General features: G+C 40.6%; 1 protein-coding gene across 6 annotated transcripts in view; it reads right to left on the minus strand.

Annotated features, from left to right (window-relative positions):
* Positions 1–7,455: 7,455 nt before the first annotated feature.
* pfkfb3 (6-phosphofructo-2-kinase/fructose-2,6-biphosphatase 3) overlaps positions 7,456–23,417 on the minus strand; it is a 101,718-nt gene continuing 85,756 nt past the window's right edge. For 3 of the 6 annotated variants that reach the window (XM_043714139.1, XM_043714133.1, XM_043714138.1), the window contains 8 exons: positions 22,002–22,106; positions 21,499–21,628; positions 21,186–21,248; positions 21,029–21,093; positions 17,481–17,657; positions 13,719–13,741; positions 11,356–11,406; positions 7,456–9,576 (listed from right to left, as the gene is read on the minus strand). In XM_043714139.1, coding sequence (XP_043570074.1) covers positions 9,573–9,576; positions 11,356–11,406; positions 13,719–13,741; positions 17,481–17,657; positions 21,029–21,093; positions 21,186–21,248; positions 21,499–21,628; positions 22,002–22,106 — 618 coding nt within the window. In that variant the 3' untranslated portion in view covers positions 7,456–9,572. The remainder of the gene's footprint in view (positions 9,577–11,355; positions 11,407–13,718; positions 13,742–17,480; positions 17,658–21,028; positions 21,094–21,185; positions 21,249–21,498; positions 21,629–22,001; positions 22,107–23,417) is intronic. The other 3 variants (XM_043714135.1, XM_043714134.1, XM_043714137.1) reach the window with 3 other exon arrangements.

A 23,417-nucleotide genomic window follows, 5' to 3' on the forward strand; every position in this document is an offset into this window, starting at 1 on the left:
ACTTTAATTGTCAAAATTTTCTGATACTTGAGCGGAACCTCATTTTGAGATGTATTCTAAACAGACAGCCATATCCTGAACAGCCCACAAACTTTATGAACATATTTCAGCTCTGCTATGACACCCACAACCATCACTCGCACTGTTTGACATTGAGAGATTGCTCTGTTCTAAGCCAGTAACAATTTGGTCCTCCAGAGGGGAAGGAAACTCAAAGCATACAGTTCGTGAATTAGTGGCGCAATGGTAGTGCCCCTATCTCAAGACTAGGCAGTCCAGGTTCAAGTCTCTCCTACTCCAGATCTGTGTCTGAACAGAAATGTCTACAGCTAATGGCTGAGTAAATCTAAAATAGGAGAAAGTCAGATTTTCGATTAGTGAAGGGTTGTAGAGAAAGTGGAGACAAGGCTGAAATGAGATCAGCCATGATTGTGTTGAATGGTGGAGTGGCTCGAGGGGCTGAATGGTCTACTTCTCCTCCTAGTCCTTACGTTCTTAGTGAAGTGTATCAACTTCCTAGTGCTTCAAACCTAAAGTGTTATTTATACAAAGAACTGGATATTTGTTCCTCCAAGCTAACCCCAAACGTTAAAACTCCAACTATCTGTATCATGAAATGAGCAATACATTACTTACCGTCAAAACTTTAATGAATTTGGGGAAAATAAATCCTTTATAAAGACCCATATATCAACACACATGAATAATAGGCTCACGCATTGATTGAAATCAAAATGATACAATGATTCAGTTCATTAGGAAAGCATTATCACGCAAAGTTCAACATAACTTTGAAGCCTTGATATAGCAGTCTGCAGAGATATTATTTACTAACAGAACAGCCCTCTGTGGCCACAGAAATGGACAATTGTCTTCAACACCCCCTCCTTTGAGTAAAACTAAGACAGTGCGTAATTGAGTATCAAGAGCCACTCATTATCACCTCAGTGATGATAGAGCCTCAAAAACATTGCAATAATGTTTTGGCACTTTCACTATTTGATAAAACTCATAGTCACTTGCACTTTAATTAAGTTGTAAATCTTGTTTACTTGTACAGAACATTGCTGGAAAATAAAAGGTCCATTTTGTTGACATTTTTTGCCTTGCACTCATCAGGACAATTGACAAATAGCAAAATAAAAGGAGAACAACATTTAGACTGTATGGGAAGAGAATGCTGATTCATTGGCATTGGGGGAGGGGCAGGGGTGTGGCAGGGATGGTGGGACCTAAGGAGGCAGTGAGGAAAGAGATCAGACTGAGATTGGTAGAATCGGGAAAAGCAGTAAGTCAAACCGACAAGGCAGGCAGGAACAAAAAAAAGACTGATAAATTAAACTGCATTTATTTCGATGCAAGAGGGCTAACAGGGAAGGCAGATGAACTCAGGGTATGGATAGGAACATGGGACTGGGATATCATAGCAATTACAGAAACATGGCTCAGGGATGGGCAGATGTGGCAGCTTAATATTCCAGTCTATAGGTGCCATTGGAAGGAACAAAGGGGAGCAAGAGAGGAGGAGGAGGAGTCGCATTTGTGACAACATTACAGATGTACTTAGGGAGGATATTCCTGGGAATATGTCCAGGGATGTTATTAGGGTGGAACTTAGAAATAGAAAAGGGCTGATCACGTTATTGAGATTGTACTATAGACCAATAGTCAGCAGGAAATTGAGAAATAAATTTGTAAGGAGATCTCAGTTATCTGTAATTATAACAGGGTGGTTATGATAGGGGATTTTAACATTCCAAACATAGACTGGGATTGCCATTGTGTTAGGGGCTTGAATGGAGACAAATTTGTTAAGCATGTATAAGAAAAATTTCTGATTCAGTATGTCGATGCCCCTACCAGAGAAGGAGCAAAATATGACCTACTCTTGGGAAATAATGCAGGGCAGGTGACTGAGGGCAGGGCAGTGGGGAAGCACTTTGGGGCTAGCGACCATTATTCTATTAGTTTTAAAATAGTGATGGAAAAGGATAGACCGGATAGATAGAGTCATAGAGATGTACAGCATGGAAACAGACCCTTCAGTCCAACCCGTCCATGCCGACCATATATCCCAACCCAATCTAGTCTCACCTGCCAGCACCCGGCCCATATCCCTCCAAACCCTTCCTATTCATATACGCATCCAGATGCCTTTTAAATGTTGCAATTGTACCAGCCTCCACCACTTCCTCTGGCAGCTCATTTCATACACGCACCACCCTCTGCGTGAAAATGTTGCCCTGTAGGTGTCTTTTATATCTTTACCCTCTCTCCCTAAACCTATGCCCTCTAGTTCTGGACTGCTCCACTCCAGGGAAAAGACTTTGTCTACTTATCCTATTTATGCCCCTCATGATTTTGTAAACCTCTACAAGGTCACCCCTCAGCCTCCAACCCTCCAGGGAAAACAGCCCCAGCCTGTTCAGCCTCTCCCTCTAGCTCAAACTCTCCAACTCTGGCAACATCCTTGTAAATCTTTTCTGAACCCTTTCAAGTTTCACAACATCTTTCCGATAGGAAGGAGACCAGAATTGCACGCAATATTCCAACAGTGGCCTAACCAATGTTCTGTACAGCCACAACATGACCTCCCAACTCCTGTACTCAATACTCTGACCAATAAAGGAAAGCATACCAAACGCCACCTTCACTATCCTATCTACCTGCAACTCCACTTTCAAGGAGCTATGAACCTGCACTCCAAGGTCTCTTTATTCAGCAACACTCACGAGGACCTTACCATTAAGTGTATAAGTCCTGCTAAGATTTACTTTCCCAAAATGCAGCACCTCGCATTTATCTAAAATAAACTCCATCTGCCACTTTCCAGCCCATTGGCCCATCTGATCAAGATCCTGTTTTAATCTGAGATAACCCTCTTCACTGTCCACTACATCTCCAATTTTGGTGTCATCTGCAAATTTACTAACTATACATCTTATGCTCACAACCAAATCATTTATATGAATGATGAAAAGTAGTGGACCCAGCACCGATCCTTGTGGCACTCCACTGGCCACAGGTCTCCAGTCTGAAAAATAACCCCCCACCACCACCCTCTCTAAAGGTTAAAAGTTCTAAGTTGGAGGAAGGCCAATTCTGACGGTATTAGGCAAGAACTTTCAAAAGTGAATAGGGTGCATATGTTTGCAGGTTAAGGGGCAGCTGGAAAATGAGAAGTCTTCTAAAATGAGATCACGAGAGTCCAGAGATAGTGTATTCCTGTTAGGGTGAAGGGCAAGACTGGTAGGTTTAGGGAATGCTGGATGACTAGAGAAATTGAGGATTTGGTCAAGAAAAACAAGGAGGACAGCACAGATCAAGTGAATCCCTCGAAGTCTATAAAGGCAATAGGAGTATATTTAAGAGGGAAATCAGGAGGCAAAAAGGGCACACAAGATAGCTTTGGAAAATAGGGTGAAGGAGACTTATGTGCATTTGCAAAGGCAAAGACTGCTTATGGATAGTCAACATGATTTTGTGCGTGGGAAATTGTGTGCAACAAACTTGATTTGAGTTTTTTGAAGAAGTAACAAAGATGATTGAGGGCAGAGTGGTGGATGTGATCTATATGGACTTCAGTAAGGCGTTAACAAGGTTCCTTATTGTAGGCTGGTTAGCAAGGTTAGAGGGAGAGGGGGAGAAATAGCTATTTGGATACAGAACTGGCTCGAAGACAGAGGGTGGTGGTGGAAGGCTGCTTTTCAGATTGGAGGCCTGTGACCAGTGGATGCCTGTGTCATAAGGGTTGATCAGAGTCAAGATCTGGTGCTGGATAAGCACAGCAGGTCAGGCAGAATCACAGGAGTAGGAGAATTGACTTTTTGGGCAAAAGCCCTTCATCAGGAATAAGGATGGGTGCTTGGTCCACTGCTTTTCATCAGTTATATAAATAATTTGGATGTGAACATAAGAGGTATAGTTGTAAGTTTGCAGATGACACCAAAGTTGGTGGTATAGTGGACAGTGAAGGTTACCTCAGAGTATAACTGAATCTTGATCAGATGGGCCAAGGAGTGACAGATGGAGTTTAATTTAGATAAATGTGAGATGCTGCATTTGGAAAAGCAAATCAGAGGAGGACTTATATATTTAATGGGAAGGTCCTGGGAGTATTACTGAACAAAGAGACCTTGGAGTGCAAGTTCATAATTCCTTGAACATGGAGTCACAGGTTGATAGGATAGTGACAAAGGCTTTTGGTATGCTTTTCTTTATTGGTCAGAGCATTGATTCTAGGAGTTGGGAGTTCATGTTGCAGCTTTACAGGACATTGGTTAGGCCACTATTGGAATGCTGCATACAATTCTGATTTCCCTACTATAGGAAAAATGTTATTAAACCTGAAAGGGTTCAGAAAAGATCTACAAAAAATGTTGCCAAGGTTGGAAGGTCTGAGTCATAGGAAGAAACTGAATAGACTGGGGCTATTTTCCCTGGAGTGTCAGAGGCTGAGGGGTGACCTGTGGAGAGTTATGAAATCATGAGGAGCATGGATAGGGTAAATAGACAAGGTCTTTTCCCCAGGGTGGGGGAGTCCAGAATGAGAGGGCATAGGTGTGAGGGAAAATATTTAACAGGGACCTAAGGGGCAATTGTTTCACATAGAGGGTGGTACATATATATTGAACGAAATGAGCTGCCAGAGGGAGTGGTGGAGGCTGGTTCAATTACAACATTCAAACGACATCCAGATGGATACATGAATACAAAGGGTTGAGGAATATGGGCCAAATAGAACTAGATTAATTTAGATTTTCTGGTTGGACGAATTGGACAAAGGGCCTGTTTCCGTGCAGTACAGCTCTATGACTCTATGGTGGAGGTGTTGCCATGGAATTTGCACCAGATAATGATGACTGGCAATTAACTATCAAGCTTTACATGGATTTTAAACCAGGCAGGTAATGCTAACTGACCGAAGCATTGCCCTAAAGACTGATCAAGCAAATGGCTGTCACTTATTTTGCCGAGTTGAGACAGGCATTGTGCATGGACATGTTCATTCCCTGCAAAGTGGACCGTGTGTGTTTATAGGAGTAGCTTCAAGAACAGGCACGTGGTCTCACTGCGAGCCCATTGGATATTCAAAAATTGGGATTTCAGTCCAATTTAGTGGATATAAATGTAGAGCTCAGTATGGTCAGTCATATGTCCCAACACCTGACCAATCATATCACACAGCATATCTTTGCAGTTATTTGCAACGAGGTACTGACTCTGCCCAATCAGCCTGCATTTACAAAACTCAGTGTCCAACAATTAATAGGATTCCACAACAGGCCAGTATTTGCCACATATAAGCCAGTGTGTGTGTGTGAATTACACTACCAATTTAGGATTGCCATTCAAACTTGCAAAGTGGTACACTTACGGGTACTAGAAGCTACAAATATTGATGTGCAGGGTTGTTCTTTCCCAACAAGGAAAATGACATGTACAGAACCTGTTTTAACAAGGGACATCTATTGTCTGGTCAAAATATTGCCTGAAACATGAGCCAAAGTTAACTGCCTCGTTAAAAATTTAAAGAAAGCTGGTGAGTTAGCAGTTAGTCGGATGCATTCTCCAGATAAATGTTTCTTTCCTGCCCACCCCCCAAAAAGAACACTTGCCAAACAACCAATCAGAATTCACCTTCTTGTTTCAGTGTTGCTGAACAGGCTTGTGGCCAGGCGAGTTACCTACTGCAGTATTCCTAGCTTCAGACCTGCTCTTGCAGTCGCATATTTACATGGCTAGTCCCAAAAAACAAAGAACAGTACAGCACAGGAACAGGACCTGCGGCCCTCTAAGCCTGCACCGATCCAGATCCGCTATCTAAGCCGGTCTCCTATTTTCTAAGGATCTGTATCCCTCTGCACCCTATGAATGTATTGGTCTAGGCACATCTTAAATGACACTATCAAGCCCACCTCTGCTGGCAACATGTCGCAGGCGCCTACCACCCTCTGCGTAAAAGAACTTTCCACGCATACCTCCCTTAAACGTCTGCCCGTTCACGTTTCTGGGAAATGATAATCCCCCTTGCTGGATGTTGTTTTGGAAGTGGGGTGGGGAGGGAGAGAAAGAGAAAGAGAAGAGATGGTCAGGTCATTGAAAAGCTAGATGGCCCCTAATTGGAAATGGTCTTTCCTGGCATTTTTGTGGTACAAATAACACTTGTCAGCCCAAGACTGAATGTCATTGGAGACCTTGTTGTATCTGAATGGTGACTTATGATTGAGGGCAGGGAGGGATATCACCAATGAAGTAGCTGAATACAGTTGGACCATGTCCAGCGAAACACTTGAGGGGCTCTTGTAGAACAGGGACAGTATTTTGATCTGAACTCAGAGGCCTGTATCCACCTACCCCAGAGTAGTGTCAGGATGTCTCTGATCAGGTTGATTAGGAAAATACCGGAGAATGAAACATTTGAGAACTGGCTTCATGTATGACCATAACAATTATGTTGTTAAAAGTCAGCATGGCTTTACAAAAAGGAAATACAGTCAACTTTAACAATGTTACAAAGGGTATAGGATTGCATCCAAAAGACAAAGAAGACACACGTTAACCTTTAAAAAAAATTACATCCAAAGAGATAATAAAATAGCATGAAAAGATTGATAAAGAATGATTAAATTTTAAAAAGTGTTCATGGGTCATGGCAAGCATTTATTGCCTGTCCCTAGTGCCCCTTGAGAAGGTGGCAAAGACCTGCCTTCCTGAACCACTGCAGTCTGTGCACCCACAATGCATGTAAAACTCAAATGGAGAAAACATTAGTGACTAACTAGCGGGGGTTAATAGATGAAAAAAATACTATGGCTGATATGGTGATGGGCAAGAAAAGTCCAGTTGTTAGAGTGCCTCTCGATATAGGAAATAGGGAAAGAAAAAAAAACGAAACATTGAGTAGTTGTCTTCTGGTGCAATAGTAGTGTCATTACCTGACCTGGGGTCAGGTCGTACCTGCTCCAGAATTTTGTAACATCTGAAGAGCTTGATTGGAAAAAAAAATATTGGGCACATTGGCAGGGTTCTGGAGATGTAATGGTAGTGTCCCTAGCTCTAGGCCAGGAGGTCTGGGTTGAGGGTCTAACTTGGCTGAAGGGGTGTCATAAGTTGATAAAATATCTGAAACATTTGAGAAAGGAGGTTAATTTCCTTTGGCTGAAGGCCATTTCAGGTAGAAAAGGAAACATTGAACAGTGACCAAAGCATGAAATCTTTGGAATTCTTTAAACGCCCCATTTAGCTATGAACTCCCATCATTGCAAATATGAAGGCCAACATTGATAGGTCTTTGTAATCAAAGCAGAAATTGAGAATCAGACATAATCTTATTAAAAATGGCAGAGAGGATAGGAGGACCCACATCTGTTTTGATTTAAGAACAACACAGGTGATAAGTCCAAAAGAATTTCTGTATGCAGTATAGAAAAGAAAAGCAAGTCACAAGTTTTATTTTAAGTTAAAGTTTTTATTATTGGTCCAGCAAATGCAAAATACACATAATCAGAAAGATGTACCCTGTATACTTCTGCTGGCATGACCTAGCTATTTTCCTCAGGAAAAAAAAAGCAATGTACACCTACATACATACACACACAGAAGATGCAACATGCCAAACAATGAGATGGAAAAGTTTTTTCCAAACTCTGAACCATCATCTTAAATAAAAATTTATGTTAGAACAGAATCAGTACTATTAAAAAATACAAAAAAAAAAATCTAACATTCATTCAACAATAAACTACAAAAATACAACCCAAACAACTTGCTCAGTTTGGCCACAAGCCTATCCACACAGGGTTTACTGATCCACTTTAAAGTCAGAATATAATGATGCCATTCAATTGGAATGAGAACATTACAACAGAAATGCTTTGGTGAATGCTATGGAATCCAGTACTCACTAAAGCTGCAGCCAGCAGTATGCAGAAGAAACCCCCATTCTATCTGATTTAAAATACCCACTTAAAACCAATCCCTCTGAACCAAAATCAGATAAATAAAACTTGTGCAATAACGCATTCATCTCAAAAATAGGGATAGAGTGTCGATATCATGCTGGTAGACTGCACGTCAAGTACAGCTTCAAGCTTCCTCATCAAAATGGCTAAACGCAAGATTTATGCTGTGCAAGACAAACACACTAGGCACTGCGGTTTTACCATCCCACGCATCAGCTCATGTAACAGACATGTAACTTAAAGTCTTGGAGCTCAACAAACAAAACTAGACCCTTTGGTAATATTGGAATCCTTGGCTGCTCCAGAACCAGCAGCACAGCTGATCAATAAACAGCATACATCAGGTAGAACATTTCAATGTTCTGGTAATTCAATGCATTTGGTAACAAAATTTCAGTTGAAGTCATTAGCTGTATTCTGAATGTTTACATCAAAGTCAGAGCAGGAAGGAGACATTGTTCTCTTAGCAGAGACTACAAAGGCCAGCATTCACTGGTGGCCCAAGAATGTACATCAAGAAAAAAGGGTAGGATTCTCACATCCAAAGCTGGATTCCAGAGACATCACCATCAATTCATGCAGGTGATTGAGTCCATATCGTATTATGGGATTAAGAAGCATGACCATTAACATGGACATTTCAATGATTTCCTCCAACATTTTAGGAATGAACACCTTCCCTATTCAAGTGCTGAGCATGCATCTTCTCCAATTTAAGCTGAACTGGAAAGCCATCAAGTTATTAACATTTTACAAAAAAAAAATGGCATTTCACAGTGATGTGCAAATAGGTACTCAGAAGACAATTACTTGTAGTTTGACAGGTCTGCGTTTGTTATACGGTGCTTGTGACTCCAGGGTCTAATTACAAGCCTGGGAGCCATTGTAAGTCAAAAACAACATCTGGTATTTCCAAGTCATTTCTGTGAAATGACAAAAGGGGAAAACAAATAATTGAAAACAAAATTTTGGTCAAATGGCAACCCCAGCCTTATTCTGTCTCCGGATACAATATCTGGCCACTTAATTTAGGTAGCAGTGTGCCAATCTTGTGAACATGAATTCCAGCATTTTAAATTTCAACTGGTCACAAATCAGCCTGGTTATCGTAGTGTCAATTTCAGGACCAGAAATATTCATACATTTAAAAGACTGCATGGACTCATGAACACCAAAGCATGGAAATCTAGATTCCAACCCTCATTGGGCAACTATTTACTTCATATATGCATACACAGTTCAATGTATCCCTCCAACGAGATTTACTAGGTATTTACAAACAGAAGAACAAGTTTTGTTCACTAAAAGCACTTGCACATTATTACAGTAGCAAGACATTCATATTACACAGTCAGTGAAAATAGTCATGATCCTTTCTGGCGAAGTCTACAATTCATATTCTCTCATCTCTCCGATGAATCGCTTGAAGAAACTTACAACCAGTGGAGATTTAAGCAAAGGAATCCAGTGCTTTTTCAATAATGGGGAGGTTTAGGGGCAGTGGGGATGAATGTAGCTTCATAAGTTCTTTAAAATTGAAAGGAAGGTTTCATTCTTGATATGAGAAAGACGGTCAGACAACCTCCGAAGATCTTGGGACCTCATTCACTATCTGTTGAGTGGAGAGATAGTTGAGAATACATGCAAATAAAAGTAATTCTAATCAAACCAACAAAAAGGCAAACCCATGAAGCCACATGCATGCAAGCAACTAAAATAGCTGATCAATGAAGCGTATTTGTTGCATATTATGCTACAAAAAAAGTAGCGAGAGTGTGCGCTTCACTAAACAAAATGTCCTGACTCCCTCCTCAACATGTGAAATTCTTGCAATAAACATTATGTACAAATCATCATAAGAATGCTTTGATTACAAGGTCCACAGACCGCACAGCTACAATGCCATTGGAGAGAATGGCCAGAACCTCTACTTACATTTGCCACAACACGCCTCTCCTTGCTTGGGAAGATTAATTTAGGATGGATTAAAAATTAATCCAGAGAATTTCTTGCTAAACCCACCACAACTGGAGACAACAGAATGCCTATTTACATATCCAGGAAGACAAAGGGTCATGCAAAAAAGACAAGGCAAGTTCTGAGAAATTCTTTAAACTGCATTTTATAAATAGAAAAATTAAATGACACAGGGGATTACAAGACAAATTCAAAAATGCAGTACAGCCAACTTCAACACTTGGATTGACTGGCTATGTATAATGGTACTCTCCAGGAATATTTAAAGTCTACCTTGGAGTAAGATACAAGAGAAAAAAAAATTAGAGAATTTCCAATATCCATTTTAGTTCCAAAACTTTATTCAAGTCTGGATACTTATCTTTTGGGAGACAGTTGAAGGAAAGATGCACTCCATTATTGGAAGAGCCATTCCATTATAGGTTACACATTTTGACTCCTTTCCCCTCAACCCCACCCCAAAAAGATGGTCAACGTTTTTAGACAACATTTGCCAAGTTTAGACACTTGAACCAAATTTACAAGAATGTTCCATTGCAAACCAAAAAGGGAAGAATGCCTTACCTATTAAAAAAAGGTGTGAATAAAAGTCAACCCATCGATTTAATCTGTTTGCCCATCACCCTTGTGTTTGTTGACCTACACTGCCCCTACGCAATGGTTTTGTTATCAAAATAGTCACCCGCATTTTCAAATCCTTGCAAGGTCTCACCCCTCCAACTTTGACCTCTTGCCCATTCTCAATGTTACTTCAGTCCAACATTGGTAGCCATACTTTCAAATGCCTAGACCCCAAACTCTGGAGCTCTCTCCTTAGGGAGGAGGGAAGAGATGAAGCTTAAGACATGCCTCAAAATCTTTGGCCTTGCTTCTGGCCATGGGTCCCAATACTTCCATGAGCCTCAGGCTCAAATTTTGTTTATCAAATCATTGAGCAGCATTTTGCTACATAAATACAAAAGATATAGTGATGGAATACACTTGTGTCACTATTTATTTTCGCACAGTAGCACAGAGTTGTACTCAAGACTTAATACATTCAATTACACATCCGTAGACGTAAACTTTTCGAAATTATGAGGGATGTAGTCTTTATCTGGACAAGGAGTTCAGCAAGGCACTGTAGTTTTCAAGGAAAGTTCGATTTTAACTGTATTTGTTTGCACGCTAAACCCTTTCCTTATGCCATCCCTAGCCAACCCATGCAACCCCCACATCTACCAGTCTTACCAGTAGCATCAAGGTGGCATCCCATAATTCTCAAAGAGCAAAGTGCCCCTATATCCATTAGATGGAAAAATGAAAGATCTTCCACCAGTGAAAGATTTCATTTCTAAATAGCCCCTGCACAAGAACCACTAATGGGATCTCTATAGGGTCAAAGGGCACAGCCAGCATGCATTTAGCCAGTTACCTTCGAAGGATTAACAAGAATAAAATGTTGAGATAACGAAAAACTGTATGTCTGAGAAGGGAGAAAATGGAGAGAGAGAAAGATGACTGAACACAGTGAACCAGATGCAAGCATCAGCCAATGAGAAAGAAGTACATTTGTTGCATCTCAAAGGTCTGTTAACAAAACAAAATTTTGTTTTATGCAAAGTGTGCACATCAATTCATAAACTTGTGGTGCAGTGATAGTGTCAGTTCCCCTGGACTGAGGTGTCCAAGGTCAAGTCCCAGCTGTTCCAGATGTGTGTAGTAACATCTCTGAACAGATGGATTAGAAAAATAGGTCAAATTCAAACTTTGTTTTGCATTGATAAAAAGTGTCTTTTGTGACGACTTTAAAAAAAAAACCAAGCAGGAAAGAGAGCTATAAAAGACATCTCCCTTTGGCTCCTTAAGGTCACCCAGGTTTAGATAGTCAGAGATCAATAGCTGCCAAAGATCCTTCAGCCCACTGAGTCCGCACCAGTCATAAAAAAACCTACCTTTTTCTAATCCCATTTTCCAACACCTAGCCTATAGCCTGATGTACCTTGACATCTAAAGTGCTGATCTAAATATTGCTTCAATGTGATGAGGGCTTCTGCCTCTCCGATCCTTACAGACAGAGAGATCAAGATTTCCCACCAGCCTCTGGGTGAGCAAGTTTTTCCCTCACCTCTCCTCTAAACGTTCTACCCCTAGTCATGGATCCCTCCATCAAGGGGACATGCATCTTCTGGTCTACCCTCCTGAATGGAGGATCAAACCATTTCAGAAGAAATCCAAGTGAAAAAGTTGGAAAAGTATGAACCAGACAGACATTCGCTCATTGTAAAAAATTGTATCGGTCACCTCTCACTACTGTCATTGCAAGTTCTGATTTTTTTTTAAATGGAGGCGATTTTTCCAATCAAAGTTCTTCTACAAAAAAAGGCCATTGTTGGGTGGTGGGCATGGGGGCAGAAATAAACTGGTCACCATAAGAAATACAGCAGAAAGCAGTCATGGAAATGGGACAGAGTACAGAAACGTTCATTGGTCCTTGGTCACCTTACATGAGAAAACCTCGAGGGGACAAACTTTGAAAACAAGATTGGAGGGAAAAAAAAAACATTTTGCTGAGCGAGTAGTTTAGTTGCGGAATGCACTTTCTGGAAATGTGGAGGAGAGGCATTAAAGAGGACACCAGGTGATTGGAACATAAAATGGTGTGTGTGAGGGGATATTGGGGAAGAGGCAGATTACCACTAAACCAAAATTCTCCTCAGACATTGGCCAGTTATGATGTAGAAGAATGCTAGTCTGCAAACCTGTTTAAAAATGCTTTAATCCAGGCAATAAAATTGGAAGGAGGCCAGAAATAAATGTCGTGATTAGTATCCAACAACAGTGTGATGGACACAAGGCGACACATGTTAACTAGTACAAAGCAGCGAGTCATGAAATAGCAGTCCACTTCACCACCATGCCCTGCCACTCAAGATCAGAATGAGGTGGCCATGGGTCAGTTTTAGATTTTTTAAAAATGTTCAAGCACAGTACAACCTGGAGCTGATTAGTAAATCAAATGACGCACACAGGAGTTGTCAAATTCTTAAGTGAGCTCCATTCAACTTCTTTTCAATACTTCTACCACCTATTTTAGCAAGGTTAGATCACACTGCATGGAGGGAGAACTAGCTTTGTCCATACAGAAGTGGCTTGAAGGTAGAAGACAGGATATTGGTTCAGCCACTTTTGGAATACGGTGTACAATTCTGGTCTCTGGTCTAGCGGAAGAATGTCATTAAATTTGAAAGGGTTCAGAAAAGATTTACAAGGATGTTGCCAGGGATAGAGGGTTTGAGCTATAGGGAGAGGCTGAACAGGCTGGGGCTGTTTTCCCTGGAGCATCGGAGATGGAAGGCTGACATTATAGAGGTTTATAAAGTCATGAGGGGCATGGATAGGATAAATAGACAGGTATTTTCCCTGGGGTGGAGTCCAAAACTAGGAGGGCATAGGTTTAAGGTGAGTGGAGAAAGATTTAAAAGGGATCCAAGGGACAACATTTTCACAGAGATGGTGGTGCGTGTATGGAATGAGCTGCCAGAGGAAGTGGTGGAGGCTGGTATAATTACAACGTTTAAAAAGACATCTAGATGGGTACATCAATCCAAAGTAAACTTCACACACAAAATTAGCCAAAAAGTTGCTTTCCATCTCCAATTGGGTTTGTTAGTTCCAGTTCAATTCCAAGACAAAAGCTTGTAGATTGATCCAAAGCCAAATCTTTTAATTTGTCAGGACTAACACTAATAAACTGCCACTTGAAAAGTCAAGACAGATAAAAGAGAAAATACTTACAGGTAAGCCTTGCCTAGTAAAGACTGAAGAGTGAAAGAAAGAATTATGAAAAGAAACAAAAAAAATTGTAGAGAACACAAACCACTTCATAAATTCAGCACAGACTTAGCCAAAGACTTTCAAGATAAAAAAAATCAAACGCATCTTTCTCTTGATCAAAGCTAGTTAACAAGTATATGGGATACTTATTAAAAAAAAAACTTACTTCAAAACAAAAAATGGGAAGTCACAGAAACATAAATAGCCCAGACAAACTGACAGCCATGAGTTCACATACTATTATTGAGGACACCTTTTCACTATTCAAAGATGTCTTTTTAAGTGCAGACTTTTAACATGTCTAAACCACTAAAGTCAAAAATGGTATGAACACTGAGCAGGTCAGGCAGCATCTGTGAAGACAGAAATCAGAGTTAACGTTTCAGGTCAACAAATGATCATTGGGACTGGGATTACAGAAGTTACAGATGTAACAGGTTTTGAACAAGTACAGAGGCAGGCAGGGTTGGTGCAAACAGGAGCAAGAGGAGAACAAAAGACACTTCAGATGGTGTTAGGCAGGAGTGTGCATATAGATTGGAGTTTAGAAATAGGAATGTCTTACTGCAATTATACAGGGCCTTTGAGACCACACCTTAAGTGGTGTGCACCATTATTGCTTCCCTAACCAAGGAAGGATATCCTTGCCATAGAGATTCACTACACTGTTTTCAGAGATCTACCATACAACTGTCCTAGGAGAGATTGGTTCAACTGGGTTTATAATCACTTGACTTATGGAAGGCTGAAGGGGATTTAGTTTTGGACAGGTGTAGGGGTAGTACTGAAATGTTAGGAGGAGGATCAGATTGAAACAAAATGCTCACAATGCTGGACAGACTAGATGCAGGGAGCATATTTCCCCTGGGTGGGGACTCTAGAATCAGGGGACAAACTCAGGATATGGGGGTAAGCCATTTAGGCTCGGAGATCAGGAAAAAAAAAAACTCTTCACTCTGGAGGGTAATGAATCTGTGGAGTTCTCGACAGCAGAATGCTGTGGAAGCCAAGTCACTGAATAGATTCAAAAAGAAACAAATGGATATCTCTTTAGATTTTTAAAAGGCATCAAGGAGTATGAGGAGAAAGTCAGAATATACTATTGTGATGCAGGACCAGCCAGTACAGTATCTGATTGAATACCACAGCAGGCTTGAGTAGCCTACTCCTACTTGTTAAAGATAGAAATTAGGTGCAGGAAATTACTCCACAATCCTGCCGAATAGTTGACGCAAAGTAAGATTTATTTGACAGACGCTGCCTGATCTGCTGAGTATTCCACACAGGCATTTCAGGTTCCCCACAGTTTTGCTCAATTCAAACTAGGATGTAGATATTAAAGATTTGGTAGCTCACACAAAAATAAGAGCTGGACGTCAGAACTGGGAGTGCAAAATGGTTCTACTGTGCAGTAGAAGTGAGGAATTAAGCAAATTTCCCCACAACTTTGACAATTTTATGAGTAGCTGCTGAACAAATTCAAAACTTTACCTCGAGCAAAGAGCTAACATCCCTGCTGTTCAAGTCCCCAAAGCATTGGCTCAAAGATATGGAGAATCTGGTTACACCGCACTTCATTGGTGACTTGGGAACAATTTTATATTGTAGGCCCAGACCAATAGGGCACTGTAAAACCAATCCAAATTAAATATGGGAGAGCACTAATCATATCAGAATCAGATACAAATATAGATCTGGCAGCAACTGTGTTAAGAGTAAGCCCAATTCTGAAGGTGGCCCACTGAACTCAATGCAAAACATTTTTCTCTCCACAGATGTTGCCAGAACTGTTCAGTATCTCCAGCAATTCCTGCTTTGGTGTCTTTCAGATCCCCAACATCCAGGGTTTTGTTCTATTTGAATACAGATCCCTGGAATGTGAAAGGACTCCATATCTCTGTACAACCCTCCAGTGGCTATTAGAGTCAGGTAGCAACTGCATTTCACAAACTACAGGGAAAATAGCTACTGGAGGGCACAAAGTGGTCTTCTTTCCTGCTCCCTCCATGCAGGGTCATACTCAAACCAGGAGTCCATTCAGCCCATCGTATGTACTGGTCCAAACTGCATTACCTGGTCTAATCCCACATGCTAGATTTTTAGGTTTTAAAAAGTTCATTCATGGAACAGAAGCATCAGTAACTTTGGTCAGCCCAAGTTAACTATCCACAATTGCCCAGATGGTGGTGGTCTTTAAGAAATTACTGCAGTTCAGGGCATAGGGTCCCCCACAGTGCTGATGATCTCGTTGTAGGTTACAGCACATCATAAAATTTTGTTTTTTTCAAATGAGTAAAATCACTTTCTGCCTCCACCATCCATTTGAACTGGAGGATTCAGAACCTGCCTCCTTTGGAATGAAACCAGATCTATTTAACTCTACACTAATTCTACCAAATCACAAGTTATCCCCCAACACCCCCTCAACCCCTTGGCTATCAAACTCTGACGGAAACCTGGTTAATTAAAAGAAAAAAGGGAAACTTTGAATGAAACAGACAAACGTTGGAGCTTTAACAAAGAATGTCCTTAGTGCAGTCAATCGAGTTTAAGCATCCACTTATTGAAATGAATTAAGTCAACATCACATTTGGAGTAATGATAAAAATTCTTGGTGTTTATCATTACAATATCTATTAGTTTTATTTCCCCCTCTATTCTCTCACAGGATGAGGGCATCACTGGCAAGGGTAACATCTCTTACCCATCTCCAGTTGACTTTGAACTAAGGAGCTTTCAGGCCATTGTGGAGGACCATTAGCTGGGTGGTTGGAGCCACATGTAGGCCAGGCTGTGCTAGGATGGCAGATTTCCTCCACCTCCACCCAAGAGAAAAAGGGAAATTGATGAACCAGATGAGCTTTAAAAATGACAAACGATGGTTTTATGGTTTGGTTACTGAAGCTAGCTTTTAATTCTGGATTTGATCTTCATTCAAAATTTAAGTTAGTTCACCAAGTGTGAATTTTTTTTTTTTTCCCAAAAACTCTGTCTGGTCTCCCAGATACCCCAGCTGAACAGAAGGAAAATTTGATACTATTGTGAGATAAACATGGATTAGATCAACACAACAGAGACACCAGCCCATTCAAAATATCATAATTCAACTGGAAATTCTACCAAAGTCCTCATTCGCATCAAAATTGCATTATTTTTATTATAATATAGAATTAAATAAAGTCAGAATTAAGCAAGGGCAGATTGCTATTGAAAACGGATAACCTTAATGTGTGGCATTTTCCAAAGCAACTGGGAGTACATTCTTCATAAAAAAAAGCAGCTTTTTAAAAACTAAAGACAGCTGTTAGTGTACATTCTACAATTAAAGAGATGGTTAATTACATTAACATAACTAATTTAAAAGTTCTATATCTTCATAAATAGGAGTTCACAGAGAAATAGTCTCGTTTTGTATTCTTAGGAACGTACAGCAAAGCCAAAACACTTCAGCTATATCTAAAAAGCAAGCAGACTGAACCAGCACAAACCCAAAATGAAAAATTGCACAGCTATTTCAATTCAACACTTATTCACAAAAGCAACGAAGTAGCACAGCTATTTTCACATACAGCTGAATTTTAGGTCAGCGATTAGTAATATTATTATGGAGCACAGAGCTAAAATGTTTTATGCCGAAGGTATATTCAATCTGCAGATGATCAGCAAAATAAAAGAAAAAGCAGCAGCAGAGACAGCCATAATGGTACAGAATATTCAACTAACTTGTCCAGGCAGGGGTGTGGACACTTCAGAAGCCAGGCAGACGGGCATGGCAGAGGAAGAGGAGGCCACGTGGTCATCTAGGCCTTCAATCCTCGGCTTTTTGTTGGGTTCTGGGCTTGCCAGAGGGGTAACACTATTGCGACGCATGAGTGGGTTAGATCCCTTCTTACCAATGTCCTGGTCAAAGTGAATGGGGAGAAACAAAAAACGTAAAGAAAAAGAAAAGAAAGCTAAATTACAATAGGAGCATTCCAAAAATTTCAATAAAATCACTTCAAGTCTATACATTCTGTCTGACCAAGGCAGAGCAGAAGGAGAAAGTAGTAAAGTCAGATCAAGGTCACATGACTACACACTGTGTGTGTTGTACTTAGTGAAACCTGCCCACATTCATTCCCACCCATTACAAGTGGGTAAAACTTTAAAATGAGCCCCAAATTAAAATGGTTCAATAATTTGGTGATAGAATCTTGAGCATTATTCTATCTAGAAACTTCATATTTGGACAAGAGCTATCACACTCTCAGGAGCCCAATCTTGTTACTAAGTCGACAGATCAGGGACAGCAGTTTACAAAACATTTCTAAAGCAATCCTCAGACTTCAGTTCCTGCGACAGAAATTAAAAGTGAAGCTGGTTTTAGCAGAGGCAGCCTAGTAAATCTCCTGCTCTGAAAGAGAGCTGTATAAATTGCCCAGTGTCTAGAAACACGTGCTCACAAAAACTCGCTGTAAAACAACTTCCCAGTGATACAGTGCTAAGAATAAAAAAGGTGAGAAATATCACTCAGTGCAGTACCAATGTTTCTGCTGAACAAGAATTTAAAACAGCAGACTGAACGAACAGCTAAAGGCTGCTCTAAAGGGACAATATGTCTTCTAAACTGAAGTGTGGCAGAGTTTATAGCCAATGAATAACATACAAATGTCAAAGAAAATCAAAATGCAAAGTTTAATGGACTCTTTCTCCCAAAATCCATTTTTTCCCCTCAAATATAATAGCAATTGAGTTAGAATTCTGTCAGATCACAATTGTAATGGGCAGGAAGTGATTGGCTCCACACTACCTGCACTGGCTCTTCAACCAGAGCATCATTACCAAGTGTCAATCCCCTGTCTTTTCCCCACATCCTTGCACACTATTTCTATCTAAATAACCATCCAATGCCCCAATTGAACCTGCCTCCATCACATTCCCAAAGAGTGCATTCTCGACCTGAGCCACTCTGAGGGGAAAAAAAAAGCTTTCCCCCTCCCCTCACATTATCCTGGTTTCTTTAAGAGATGTCTACACCCTCTACTTTGTTCCTTGCACAAGTGTGACCAGCATCTCCCTATCTACTCTAGCCCACTCAGGATTTTGAAAACTTATCAAATCTGCTTACAGCCACCTTCTCTCTAGGAAAATAAAGAGTCTCAAATAAACCTCCCCATAATTGATGTCTCAATCCTGAAACCATTCTTGAGAATCACTTCTACGTTCTGTCCAATGCATTCATCTCTTTCATGTAACGTGGACCCCACAACTGTACATAGTACTTCTGGGGAGTCTAACAAGTGTCTTGTACAAGAGCAAGGTGATGTACTCCATGCCCCTATTAACAGATTGTGACTTTTGTTTCATCCATACCTGTATTCGTATGGAAGTTCATAGATGACTAAAATAGGAAGAAATCTCAGGAGTTGATCACTGTCCTCCTGAAAAGATATGTGCGCACACCTCCCAGTGGGGCTGAAGTCACCCAGTTTAAATTAACAAACTCAAAAATGTTGTAATGTGGCAACTCGGATATACCACCCCCAGGTTATAGGGCAAAGTATATTCCCTAAATCATTAGTGGGATCAAGTCATTAAATGAATAATCAATGCATGAATACAAGAGCCTCTCTGGATGATCAGTAGAAGGGCACATCCATGGCTGTTGCCCAAGATGTTTAAAGCCAGCACAGAGATAAATAAGCAAGAGGAGAGACTGAACCTCCTCCATATAGGACTTACTCTGTTTCATCTCTAATGATGACAAATGTAGCAGCATATTTCTGTAATTCATCTGGAAGTTATGGGTGGGTGTATGTAGGTGTAATGCTGACTCACATAAGAGCATGTCATTCAATGAATGCCATGCTTTGGAGATTCCTGGAGAGGTGTACTGAATGGTCCATGACAGTTCAGGTCCTATTGTTAATACAATTAGTTGTCCCTTGATCCTGCTGCAACACCCAAATCAGCCAAACAGTTAACTCCAGTGAACCATTTATTATTGGTTCATTGATGGCAGGCCGAGAGTTAGAGTCCATTCCCAACTGCACTGGGGAAGGCAGCTAAATTTAAGTCAGTGATTATGCATCGACTCCCAGGACAGAAGCATTTCCATTTTATTTTATATTAGACAGAGGAGAACAAAACAGCACGGTCTCAGACAAAAAGTAAATAACCACAAATAGGCAAGTCAAGACAGCTGTAGTTTAGGTCATTAAAGGATTTGGTGCTTTATACCACAATTAAGACTGTTCAAAAATCCCTTTGACATTTTCTCTTTTGCACACTTCCCAGCAGTCAGCTCAGGAGGGACACTACCAGAGAGTGAGCACATTTCTTCAGCAATCCAAAAATTGCAGAACTGAACAATTCTCAGATATCAACAGTCTGCCCTTCTTCGAAAAACAAACTGAAAAGACACTAAAAACTCAGACGGTGGAAAGACAGGGTAGGCAAGTCTCAAGCTAAAATAGGACACAAAGCTTTTTGACATCAACTTAGTCAAAAAAAAAAATCAGCAGAATTGAGTGTGCTCTCCTCTGAAGGGAACAGGTGGCCAGTTAGACTATCCTGCAGCAAAGCAGAGAATGCATAGATCGACAGCACAACCTAACAAGTTACACATTCAATCCTTCTGATATGCAATGCAGAGCAAGCTGACCAGTCAGGGAACACACTGATCTTTCCCATTCACTTCATGGTATATGGTCATCTAGCAACACCATAAGCTGGCCCTGCCACAAAACACTGACCCAAATCAATCAACAGCAAAAACACTTCAGAAAAAGGAGAGAGAGGGGTCAGGTGTGAGGGGGTGGAATCCAATGCCTTCATTGGTGACAAAATACCAATTTCCAAAATAGCCCTTATACAATCTGGAGATGAGGAAAGCACAGCCTTAGGTTACCCTTCATTGCAAAATATGACGACTGGAAATCATCAGACTCTCCTTCCTCATAAAAAGGAACTCTTGAACCCATGACATTGGTAAAGCAATTCAAAATAGGCTTGCAAATTAATGCAAGCCAGCTGCGAGGAATCAACTGAGGCACTGCAGCAAGCTCAGCGCTTGGCTGGATTCGCTCTTCAGTTAAAAGATCAAGACATCCCCAGCTCCTTTGTGCAGATATTTGCCCTACTTGATGTGACCCCGGTTTAAGTTTTCACTCAGTTCCTGCCCCATAACATTCTCTGCTGCCTCAGACAATTTGCTTAAAAACAATGATGCAGCAACTGCTTTAAAAAGGGAAAACAAACTGTATTGTACGTGAGAGAAACCAAATACTCACCTCTGGTCGATCTCTGTGTGTGTTTACTGCTTCCACATTTAAAAAGATAGACTCAACCTTGCAGCCTAATTGAATGTAAAAAGAAAGAAAATTAAGCTCATCATCCATTTGAATGTAAAATCAAACCAAATAACATGCAAAAGAAAACCAAACTCACCATAAGCAAATGGAGTCAATTTTAATACAGTGTGAAGAGGACACTTTAGGTAGGGCAGCTCGTCTACAAAAACAGAAACAACCCAATACCATTAGTCATCATATTACACTTCATCTCCTTGTTAGGTTCAACATTTAATATGATGCATGACTGATACACAGCTGAGTCCAACCACATTGCACTACTGCTGATTATATGACACTGAAATCATCTAGACTTGCTGTTTCATCAGCAAGAGAAAGCTGGTCACTGGTCTATTGAATAGAACAAAAATTGGATACAACAAAAAAAAAGTGTTCTTCAATACACGTACCTGCACTTTTATCTAGAAAATAAGCAAGGAGACAACGCATGACAGCCTGGTGACATATGACCAATACATTTCCCTGTCTCTCCAGCTCCATGATGACTGGTTCTAAACGCTGCACCAAGTCTTGGTAAGACTAAAACAAAAAAAAACAAAAACCACCATTTAATTTACAATTTCAAAAGTAACACTTTTCAGGAGGTAAATCCAACAGGATTACAGAATCAAAGGGGAGGGGTTAAGTATTGTTTTGGATTATCACCAGCGGCATCTGTACAAGAGGAGTACAGTCTGGTATACATCCTGGATGTCGCTATGGAAATTACACCCTTCAAAAAGAAGGATCATAAAGCCAGTTTTTGAAACAGACTTTGAAACGGACTTCATCCGTTCCCGAAATAGAGCCAAGAGTTTGGTGTCTTCACTTTGTTAAATGGATTAAGCTTCAAAGTGTTTCCTTCCCAAAGCGAAGCAATCGTGCTCAGTCAATACTACAAGCTGCTACCTACCTCACCGGTTGGGTAGCGGTAATAATATTTGTCCTGTTCACGTAATGCATATTCCTCAGGATGCTGTTCCTTGATTTCTTCATAGGTTAGGTCCTCACATACACCCTGCAATAAACAAAATGTCACTTAAAACATTTCATAACTTACCCCAAACAGCAGATGCAACATGGAGGACTATAGGTCAATACGCAAGTTTGAAAAAAAGGGAAAAAAAAAAGTTATCACTGGTTACCTTCCAAAAAAAGCTTTTTTAAAAAAAAAGAAACTTCCATTATATAGCACCATTTGCAATCGGAGGATATCCAAAATGTTTCTCAGGAATTCTAGCTTTCAAAATTCACTTACTCGTTGTTGAGAATGAAGGAAACATACATCCTGGATGTCGCTATGGAAATTACACCCTTCAAAAAGAAGGATCATAAAGCCAGTTTTTGAAACAGACTTTGAAACGGACTTCATCCGTTCCCGAAACAGAGCCAAGAGTTTGGTGTCTTCCAAAATGATGAAAGCAGCTGATACATGGGAGCGCCACCACTACAAGATGCCCTCTAAGCAACTCACAATCCTGATTTGATAATATATCACCGTCCCTTCAGCGTCACTGGGTCAAAATCCTGGAATTTCCTTCCCAAGGGCATTGTGGGTCAACCTGCAGCATGTGTACTGCAGCGGTTCAAGGAGGCAGCTCACCCTCAACTTCTAGGGGCAACTAGGGACGGGCAACAAAGAGGTGCTGCTTAGCCAATACACTAGTCCCATGAGTAGATTAAAAAAAAAAAATCGAATACAAAATGGATCTGGAATTAACCCATGAGAAGCCTATAAAACCAAGCTTGCCAGAATAAATCAAAAATCAATGTTCTCGTCCACGTCATTACAAACAAGGAAACGATTCAGTTTTGCCCAAATAATTTATTAATCATTTCTCCTTGGATTGTTTGAAATGGATCATGCTCTAATATATAGATTTGGCATCGATTACACTGGGAGCGAGAGCACAGAAGCAGTAGTATTCCTTGAGCAGTAGGTACAATGTATTACTCGATGCTCAGGGGATGGGGAGAATGGAGTTGGTGGCTGGATTGTGACAGCAAGAGACCAAGGTCTCATCCCATCTACCGTACTCCCTCACTCAGGGCATGGTGACCCTCAGGTCAAAATCACCACTAATCCCCTCCCCAATGAGAAAGCCTCTTCTGGGAGTATTCCAACTTTATCTCAATTGATGCCCAATACTCAGGGAAGGATACTGTGGCAGGAAGTTCACTGGTTGGTACCCATGATAACACCCTTCTAAAAAAGTTAGGCGGCAACCCTTGAAGAGGGCAGCAGCAGCTAAACGAAGTGCAAGAATAGGTTGAATGGTCTGTTTGCTAACTGTACATAGAGTTCTCCGTTCATTTACAGACAGTAGAG

This window comes from Chiloscyllium plagiosum, chromosome 23 (genome assembly GCF_004010195.1).
Source record: "Chiloscyllium plagiosum isolate BGI_BamShark_2017 chromosome 23, ASM401019v2, whole genome shotgun sequence".
Taxonomy (NCBI): domain Eukaryota; kingdom Metazoa; phylum Chordata; class Chondrichthyes; order Orectolobiformes; family Hemiscylliidae; genus Chiloscyllium; species Chiloscyllium plagiosum.